This window comes from Lytechinus variegatus, chromosome 5, assembly GCF_018143015.1.
Source record: "Lytechinus variegatus isolate NC3 chromosome 5, Lvar_3.0, whole genome shotgun sequence".
NCBI classification, from domain to species: domain Eukaryota; kingdom Metazoa; phylum Echinodermata; class Echinoidea; order Temnopleuroida; family Toxopneustidae; genus Lytechinus; species Lytechinus variegatus.
The window spans coordinates 2455822-2466792 of record NC_054744.1 but is presented as its reverse complement, the minus strand read 5'-3'; the positions used below and the strand labels follow the sequence as shown (position 1 = coordinate 2466792).

General features: G+C 37.2%; 1 protein-coding gene across 1 annotated transcript in view; it reads left to right on the top strand.

The window, feature by feature from the left end:
• The first annotated feature begins 1229 nt into the window (after positions 1-1229).
• The window catches only part of LOC492316 (co-repressor protein groucho), a 43465-nt gene continuing 33723 nt past the window's right edge, over positions 1230-10971 (top strand). Inside the window, exons 1-3 of the mRNA XM_041608132.1 lie at positions 1230-1881; positions 7360-7457; positions 10480-10543. Of these exons, the coding sequence (XP_041464066.1) occupies positions 1858-1881; positions 7360-7457; positions 10480-10543 (186 nt within the window). The 5' untranslated portion in view covers positions 1230-1857. The remainder of the gene's footprint in view (positions 1882-7359; positions 7458-10479; positions 10544-10971) is intronic.

Here is a 10971-nt window from a genome sequence, read left to right as displayed (position 1 = left end):
GTGTATAGAGCATTGCGGCTGTTCTTGCTATCGTCGGGAATAATGTTTGGCGGTGGGAATTATTATCACCCAGCCGTAGAAAGGTCTTTATAAGATTTCATTTTATGATAGCCTTTGTTTTCTGTTGACTGATGGCCGTGTGTTGAATCTAACCCCTCGATGATGCCATATCTGTGGAATTTTCATTTAACATGACTTAAGGCTGTTCCAAACAGTCAGGGCTAGAGAAATTCCGACTCGATGTATTAAAATGAAAAAAATAGAAGAAAAAAAAAACATGACAAATACACCAAACGAATATCCCTGATCATGTCCTGATGAGGCACAATATGACCTCCATATGTATATTACAGGCTTTGATTTGGACTTGAGTGTGAGGAGAGACTTCGTGATTTTTTAAAAATGTTTTTTTTTTCTAATCAAAGTTTTCTTTAACGAGTAGGCTGACATCTTTAATCGATACCCCGTTAATACTAATTTAAGTTAAGGAGATCGATTTTCACACCTCCGTTAAAAAGAAAGGGTTGATAATAATTTTGAAGATTTAGAATGTTCCCCACTCTTAGCCAAACAGGTGAGACTCGGCAATCCGCCATAATAAAAAGAAAACCTACGTTTTAAAACGCAATGTTGAGTTTTTGTTTGCCGTAGTTGTGTTCAATTCAGGCAAGATCTCTCAGCCAATATTTGATTGACTTGTTTTCACGGCAAACCCTCCCGGGTACACACACCATCTAGGCCGGATACATGTACACTGTATCGCTTGTGTTTATTTTTAATAAATAAGGGCGAGTTTTTTTCGCTCACGTAAGTGCAATCTTATCGTTCGAACCCCCGTTGCGGCTACCCCCAGGGTAACTTGATAATTTTCCTTGCTTTGTTGTTGGCCAGCTAATCCCTATGGAATATTGTGCAGCCTCGTCTGCCGCAGTGTGTATAGTGTGAGGCTGGATTGCCAGCTTATATCAGCGTGAAATGCAATCGGTTTCTGTGCCCGCATTCCGCGGATAAGTGGTAGGTGAGGCTTTCACCAATTTGTCAGCTGAACTTTAGTCAGGCGTGATCACGGTGTCACTCACAGGGCGTGGCCTGTGGACGAACGCGCCGCTGATTGGTTGCTGAATCTACTATGCTGACATAAATTAGCGGCACGTGAATATCTCGGTTCTTACTGGTCACGTTCAATCGCCGTCGGTGATACAGCCAATCAATTACTTTCCTTTTATGGAATATATCACTTGTTTCTTTGTCGTCGCGTCCCGCGTGGAAACTGACCTATTATGTGGTATCTAAATGCCGCACATGATATAGTTTATTCTAAGCCAGATTTATAGTTTTGGATATGGAAAAAAAATTAAAGTGGTTGACGGGTGGTGCAGATTTTCAAAATATATTTTTTGGTTAATTTTCGAACTAAAACATGGAACATGTATACTTTTGAGGCTTTTGAGGTATAACGGCGGTATCTATTTCCCCCAACAACTGAATATATCCTCGTTGAACTACAAGTGTACACCAGCGCTGAATTGACTTGGACGAATATACGCAGACACTATATACGCGGGCAAATTACTTCCCACCACACAAACAGTGTATTGAGTATTAAAGCCTGTCATGCCCGCCCATTGGATATACACGTAGTGTGTGTAAGCGCGTTGTGTGTATGCACGGGATATATGTTTTACACACACTGCGTGCATGCTTCGCTGTTTGGAACGGCTAAGTTTACACATGAATTGAGTATTCATGGCTCGGACACCAAGGCGTTTCTTGAGGATTTAGAGTATTGGAATATATCATCGTCGATTTTTACATTTATTCTGGATTCTTAAAAGGAGTCAGTTACCTATTGCCGCCATGTATCCGCAGACCAGGCATGCAGTAAGTGAAATATTTCGTTGTTTTTGTGTGCTAATGATATAAAAGTCGGCTAGAAATAGTGTTAATGTTTATGAGTGCTGTGTGCGGTGCGGTGTACGCGGTACGCATATCGCATAAACCCGACCATAGCAAACACACTATCAATCAGTCATGAATTGCTCAGCTAATTCACTGTGGTCCCATTGACTGATATTGCAGTAAGTCGTGTCATACTTTGTCTAAGACATGGAATGTGCCAGTGCATTGTCCATTGATTGTATTGATTATACTAGATCATGATGTTTTGATGTAGCTCCTTAGGCTTAGGCTTAGATATTCACTTCCTTGTTTTTATTTCAGACTATCTTATTGGTTGCCTTATTTTTTGTGTGTGAATTTTTATTTTAATTTTTATTTTTTGATTAAATGTTGTGAGGAATGTTGAAATGATGACTGATGTCTGGTCCTGATTGTTGTATTTTTATGAGTCTTAGGATCTAATGTTAAGCATCTCTTTGTTATTTAAGAAAATTTTCTTTTAAACCCTCTACCGTACCGGTAGGCTACTTGTATTTTACCTTAAATTTAGCCAACTATGCCTGGCCATGACCTGGGCAAAAAAAAGTTGGCGGATGTTCATCTTGTGTCTGATCATGGTGTAATTGCCTGGCCTTGCAATAGATAAAAGGCCTGGGCCGGTTCCCCTGTACTTACAGATGCAAAAAGGATTTAAAACAGAAAAAAGTTGTTTTTTTTGTTGTGTACTCATTACGTACATGCTTCATATGCTCTATCCATGCCGATGGAGCATCCGTCCATCAGAAAGAGGGAGGAAAGTTATACATGGAACGTATATACATAGTTAGTAGTACAGAAATAGAAAGGATGTAAGCGTATGCATCTCGTAAATAAAGTATTCAAAATCCTCGGTAACAACCCCTTCGGAGCTGTCATCCACTTCCATCCGTTTTCCGATTAACATCCCTCTAACGTCCGCGCTACATACTACCAACGTCCATTCGTGTCCATTATGTTTTCGCAAAATTTTTACTAATTTGGTCCATTTCTGGAGCGGATGAAAACGGATGGAGCCACCCCCGAAATTGTGCTTGTACGCTTGTGTTCCTTATGAATGCGTTTTATGTCCGTCAGTCAGTGGGACCAGGCCTTAGATTTGTACGTGCAATGTTTTTGATCATGTGCTGCCCCTTTCCAAATGGCTGAACACTAAAGGCCACCGCACAGTCTTCGACTGGCTTGCGACTGAGTGAGGGGAGATGTGACGTCACAGCTCTTGTCAGCTTGAGAGTCAGACCGGTCAGAGACAAGTCGCAAGGAAAATCGTAAGGATTATGACTGGATCGCAAGCTCAATCCAACTTCCAGCCAATCAGACAGAAGAATTCACGGTGCGTATATGATAAACGACGCGAACATGCAGTAGTAAGCGCATTTTCTCAGTTGCAATGGCAAAAAGCGCATGGGTGAATCGCAGACAGCATGGTAGTCAGATCGCAAGGTATGGATGTCGAGGCTTATGACTACCTTGCGATTCATCTCTACTCACTTAGTCGCAGACCAGTCAGGTCGTAAGGTGTGCGATGGCCTTAAAGCTACTATTTTATAATTTACAAAAAATTCAGTGATGCAGGAGTGATGAGGACGTACCCCTGTTACGCTTCACACTTGAATAACTCATTTGACAAACTTATATTTTGCTACCCCAACATGCATAACTTGGATGACCTATTTCATGAAACTTGAACATCTTGCCCGAGTTTCAGGTCACATGACCAAGGTCAATTATCATTTAGGCCTTTAGGGTCAATGAACTTAAATCATGGATGTTGGGGATATCATCAAAATCTCAACCTCTCTCTCTTTTCTTTCTCCATTAAGGTCAGAGATCACTGATATCAGTAAACATGGCTGAAGATGCTTTTTATGTGTTGCTAGAGTTAGACAAGTTGCTGAGAAGGTCTTGGCAGGTTGTGTGAAGATTGCGAATGAAGTATAGAATAAGAGTGTGGAGCTTGGTTTTACTGGTACTGCTGATGCGTACAGTGGGAAGAAAGAGGATACATTCTAGAATTTACTGGGGGTCTGCCTCAAAGAAACCTGCGAATTGTCTGGTATTGTTGTAGTCTTTACATGTATGTGATTGATGAGGTCATGGCGCACAGATGCAGTGGCTGGACAGGATGAAACAAAGTGTTCAACATCTTCTGGATTTACGGAACACAGTCGACAGATGTCATCAGAAGCCTTTCCAATTCTGAAAAGTCTGGCCTGAGTCAGTAAACTTTGAGTGAGATTTGGGCTCTGGTGCCAATAGCTGGTCTCAGGGTGGGATTAGCTATATGTCCAGGATACAAGTTAAAAAACCAAGTTTAAGTTTTTGAAATGTCAGAACATTGAAAGTATGGATCTAGATCATGAAACTTGGACTGTTGCACCTAACAAGGTGGATATGTGCGCAAAATAAATATCCTATATTATTATTATTATAAAAACATGTAAGACTTATAAAGGATCACTGATCATCTTGCATTAGTTTTAGGTCACGTGATTAGGGTCAAAGATCATTAAGGTTCAATGACCTTTGACCATGCTGGAGGTTATTTGTTGAAATTCCATCATAACTTTGAAAGTTCATGGATCTAGTTTATGAAACATGGACACAGGGGTAATCAGGTATCACTGATTGTCTGGAAGAGTCTTAGGTCACATGATGAAGGTTAAAGGTCATGTAAATTGTAGGGTCAATGAACCTTGTACTTTTTGTTTTTGTGAATAATTATTCATCTTAATTGTTTTCAAAGTCAGTATTGCTTGATCTCCTGTAATGCAGGCAAGACTGCCCTAATCGTTCACTTGTTGATTTATTAATTATGTGTCACACTGGCCTGTACTCTTGACTTCAGAAATTTCAAGCTTACAGTAAGTTTGACTTTTGGAAAGAATAGAGTGGCTAGGGGTTATATTTGTGGTTTGACCCTTTTTTTTTCATTTATAAGGATTCATGACTTTAAATGTTGTATAAAGGGTGTTCTTTTGAATTATTTAGTGTAACTGAGGCTTCTCAATGTTACCCATTGCAATGTTAGAGCAGATGATCCTGCACTGAGCAACATTCAGGTCAAGACGTATATCACCAAAGGCGACGGCACACCGTACGATTTGTCTGCGACCCGGTTTTCAGAATAAAATGTAGAATCGATGCTAATATATTGAGACTTGGAGTATCTTACTGTGTAATGTTTGAAATCATTGTACGAATACCTGTGTTCAAATCTGTGACTATGCTATCATCCTTTTTAGAATAAAAGCAAATTTAATATCTAGTCGTATTAATGACGTCATAGCAGTCGTACAATTGGCTACGATTTCAAAATAATTTGGCCTTTACTCCGAAATACATTTAAAGGTTTGCAATATTTCAAAATGGTTACATACATGTATATTTAATAGTATTCTTTCAATTAATTTTAACCTCGAATAGAATGATGTGTTCCAGTCACATTTTCAGAAAATGAGGAAAGTGCGATTTGTTCCAAAATCGGATCGCGAACAGTCGCAAGGTGTGCGTTGGCCTCAAGAGTTGCCTCAATGGCCAGGTTTCAGTATTGTAGATATTGCCTGTACTGTAGACTGAAATAGCACCGTAAAACATTGGAGAGAAACAAAATTTCCATTAAGCCCTATTGTACATGTACCAGCATGCAAGTATGAGAGATAATATGTCACTCTTTACAAAGTTGAAGTACTGTGTTATTTTCACAATTATTGTGATCTGTCTGTATACTAGGACAGAAGATACACATGTGTGATAGAGCATGCCCTACAGAGACCCCTATGTTATTTCATAGCCAGAGGTCAATTGAGGTCAAACTCTTAGGTTTCTGGATGGTTCAAGTTCCTCTTTTGGTTCGCAACCTTCTCACCTTTTGAAACCTAAATTTGAATTCATGAGGGGGCAAATTCCACAATATACACATGATACAGTAGGTCAAAGGTCACAAAAGTAAATCACCACTCTATGAATGGTTGGCTTGCTCTAAAAAATTGTAATGAAATTAAGAATTATCAGTAACAGGAGCAGACTGTACAAAATGCCCCTTATAGAATTTTCATCCAAGTCACACATGTGTCCTTGATGGTTCATATTAAAAAAAAAAGATTGATACATACATGTATATACATGTACCTCTGTATCTTTGCAAGCAAAAGCAGAGCCTTTTATTCTTTACTTTTGGGAAATAATAAATTATTCTAACATTACAAGTTTACAACCATGAATAAAGTATCCATTTCCATTGTTGAAGCATTGTGGTGTAGCAGCTCTGACACTCGCGTTGTAATCAGAGGGTCCACGATGGCCTAGCATCCTTTGGCAAGGCGTGAGTCTACACTCTACCACTCTCTACCCAGGTGTTGAAGGGGTACCCCGGTGGGTGTTTCAAATTAAGCTGTTCATAAAGTTATGAACGGCTTTACGCACAACTGGAACATGTTCTTAGGTCATAACTCAACTACACAGGGATATCACATTGCACAAGAAAGGATCACCAGTTGTACGTAAAGTCATTTGTATCTTACCAACAGCTTAGGAAACACCCACCTGGTGTGATGCAAGGATCTGATGACCAGTGACTAAAAGCACCATTAATGAGACTTTATTATAAAAGTTGAATATTACATTTCCATTCTACATGTACAGTGTTCATGGCGGCAATTGTTATTATTAACCCTGGCTGTAGGCGTAGCCACCCTTTTACTGGCACACAAATCCTGTCAGGTACCCATTTACAAATGTACTACACCTGGGTCGGGTGCAGCACAATGTGGATGAATTTCTTGCTGAAGGAAACAACACCATGGTAGTTATTTGAACTCCCCATGAATTTGAGAGTCTGGATCACTAGAACACGATGATGCAAACTGATACATGTACATGCAGCTTCCTGGAACTGTTGACATTGAATGGTTTCATTAACGAGAATACAGTGTGCTCTTACAGTATGTCATTTATAAAATATAAACATGATTTTGTTTGATGTTATTATTGGCTTGATATCAACACACTCTTGAAATGCTGCAGCATATTAGCTTGATTTGTGTGCAGTGTGAATGTGTACATGACTAATACTTCGATTTATTATCTGATGTACACTTTGCCTTCTCAGTACTACATACAGTGTACATGTACAATACAAATACTTTACCTTTCCCCTTGTATTTTTTTGGTAAACATGAAAAGCGCTTTATTTGAAATATTTTATCTTTTTTATTTTGGTAATATGGAATGGAGAAATATGATAAGGGTAGAATGAAAGAGAAAATGATATTAAAATCTCTCAATGTTTTAACATGAATCTAATATCTGTGAAAGCGGTTGTGTTCTTTGAAAATTACTGTGTCCTTGGAAGCAGTTAATATACAATTTTATGATTGATTTAAAAAAAATGCCTTCAATTTTTTCCCCATTTATTTTTTGCAGACACCCCATCAGCCTGGGCAGCCATTCAAATTCACAATTCCAGAATCATGTGATCGAATCAAAGAAGAGTTTAGCTTTTTACAGGCACAGTATCATACGTAAGTATTTAGTTCTACATTATGTATTTCAACTTTGTACATACATGTAAGTTCTGGTGTTTCTGGTGTTGCTTCTCAAAATATCTCACCAGGGAAGAAAAATTACAATAGGGCTTGGGGCGGATTTTCCCCTGAAATGCCCCCAAATGCCTTAGAAATTTAAGGAGACCTAACTTTCCATAACTTATGTCAAAGTGTAAACTGTAGTCCTACAATACAATGGATAAAATTGGGGATGGTTAGCTTAAAAAGTAGCCTCATACTTGAATATCTTATAAAAAAAAATCCCTTTTAACGTTCAAAAGAAATTTTGTGGTTATTTAGAATGGTCAACCCCTCCAAAAGTTACTGTGGAAAACTGACTCTTGAGCCCCTTCCATTCGAGAACCTTATGCCTTTGGGTCCAGCGACCCATATAAGGGCACCTTGCTGGGGTAAAGGGGGTGGAGCCTAAACTGATACAATTTGTACATACATGTATTAGTAAAGAAAAATATTAGGAAGAAATAAAAGTAAGAAATAAAAAAAAGAAAAAAAAGATATTGATCCAGTTTAATATGAAGAAATTAAATAGTTATATTTTTCATATCGACCTGCACGGTCACTTTGCAAGACCTGGGCTCCATAACACAAAGGTTTGCGATGAATTGCAAATAAGAAAGAGCCGTGCTGATTGGCTCCCGGTCAGTAATTTAAACAGAGTGCGCATGCAACGGTGATCTTTATTGGTCAGTGGTATTTAGCGATTGATTGCAAACCTTTGTGTTACGAAGCCCTGATGTGCCTCAAGTGACTCTCAAGCTGCTCAAGAAACGCTGTCTTTGTGACAAGTTTAGAAATTTAACATGATTTTCAGATCTGGCATTTTTGTAGGCTCCGGATTTGGCAGTCAAACTATCAACTTAGATCTATTGAATAAGCATCCCATTTATGCAATATAAAGGTCATATTCAGAATCTTGCCAGAATGAACTGGATTGATTTGGAGGCATTATAAAGAAAATTTAAAAAACCTACTTTAATACATGTAGTACTAGTAGCTTACATTCATTTCAGGGAATATTGTCATTTAAATTACAGAGTAAAATATTTTCATTTATTAAAGGTTTATTATTTGCAATTGGCTTAAAATCCCCACCATCATATTTAAAGATGGCCAAATGTATGATGTATAAATAAGCAAGCAATGGAAGTGCCATTTTGACTGAAGGAATCAAATCTGTGTGAAAATGAAATTTGGTTTGGCCAATTACACGATTGTTGATTGTGCTCGCTCATGCATAGAATACAGATAGTGACAGAGGTGTCAGAGTAAAGATTTGACCTTTACATGTTTATTTTTTACCAATACTCCTACAATGTACATACATGTATAGTAACACCCCACAAATAATAGCAAATCAGTGAGATGGAATCACTCTGTAAAGAGTATCTGAGTTTAATTGATATTTTCATTTGGTTGCATTTTTTGTTCTTTTAGATAATAGCAAAAAGTCGAGGAAAATTAGAACAGGTATCAAATCAAACTGTTTGGGTCAAAACTTACCCATTATATCCCTTTTAAATTACCACTTTGAAATATTTGTGTGTTATCCAAAACATACACACGTTCCACTTTCATAACGTAATGAAAATACCATGGAACATCTTGTTGAAAAAAAAATCTTTATTTTGACTGATTTTTAATTCTAAAAGTTTTGCAAGTATAAGCCTGCCCTCTATTCCATATAAAAACCTTCATGATTGTTGTCAGGTATCAGCAAAGGGACAAATATACATGTAATTTTAAGACATTAGGCAAAGGGTGAGGGTAATTTGAGATCAATTATTTTAGGATTTCTTTGTGAAATGTTTGGTTTTTCCTTGAACAGTAGTATATTGTTTTCATATCAGTACTGCTCCTACATGTATTTGTACATTGCATTGTCTAATGCATACATGTGTAAAAAAAAAACAGAATTACAAAGTACTTATCTTTGATATTATTCCCACAATTTCCTGAATTTACTAAACACATTGTGCTTAAAGTATTGATAGCATTCAACAACACATCTTACATACGTGTACATGTAAGTATATTACTGGAAGAGATTCGAATGCAAATTCAAGATAAATGGATCAAATAGTGTGAATTTAATTGAAATTTGCATACATTTGAGACTAGCAGTCAGTTTGTTCAAATGCAACAGAATTCCCAATCAAAATGCTCCAGTCATACTCACTAATCCTACTCCAAACCAATCAATGCATGTCATTGGAAATACAATAATAGATTTGGTTGGTCTGGAGTCAGTTTCACCGCTGTGACTGGGGTGTATACTGCAGGGTTCCCAGCCCATCAGGGAAATCAGGAGAAATTATTTTACTTTTTTTCCAGTCAGAACAAAATCAGGGAATTTGATAAAAAAATACCTCAAATTAGGGAAAAATCAGGGAATTTTGATCGGCCCAAAAGTCGAAAGCATGGTAGTCAATCAGACTCTGTTATATTATCTTGCATATCAAAACAACATCCATTGAATGACTGGTTATGGTGGTTTTTAAGTGTAGCCTCTTCGACTGCAGTATAGTTTTCAATACTGAAAATACATGTCATTCACTGCAACAACGTAGAAAACATGCGAAACTGGGAATGGGTTCCAATAATTATCAGGGAATTTTTAAACTTCATCAGGGAAAAGTCAGGGAATTTTGTTTTCTTGAAAAGCTGGGAACTGTGATACTGATATAATCATTTCCATAAAGGAAATCGTGTTAAAGTTGACCTTTATTCTTAAGGTCAAATATCTGATTGAAATCATTGATTTGGAGTGGGATTGGAAACCTCATCCTTATGAATGACTTGTCATATATGTACATGTAGTCAGATGATTGTTTCTCCTTTAGAATTACAAAAAGGTTGTCATTTTTAAAGGGTTCGTTAATTATTTTTTTCTCCTTCATATTACCCATTCTGGTTTTTTTTTCAATACAATCTATTACACATGTACATGTGAGTAAATCTTTGTTGTATCTTTTACCAGGTTAAAGATGGATTGTGAAAAATTAGCTCAGGAGAAAACAGAAATGCAAAGACATTATGTGATGGTAAGTATTCTTCAAGGTCTGGAGTAAATATGTAAACAAACTAGACATTATATCTGGTTGTACATATACACTACACTAGAAGAAAATGTAAGCTTTAATACTTGATGAACTGATGAATATTTGTTTAGGATTGTTGGAAAACTGTTGACTGCAGTATGTTCTCATTGCTCAAACATCCATCTCAATTTGCAATATTCTTTGCTTATTTACAAGTCTTAATCGAATTGAAGGTACAAAATGCATTTATTGTACATACATGTACATCATGTATGTCAGTAATATTTTTTATTTGACAAATCATTTTGCAATACCGGTGAATGTTTTGTATACATGCACATGTAAGAACAGTACATTTTGTAATACTATTGTGCGTTTCCCACAGAAAAGCACTAGTGGCAATCGTGTGAAAAAAAATCAAACCACATGAA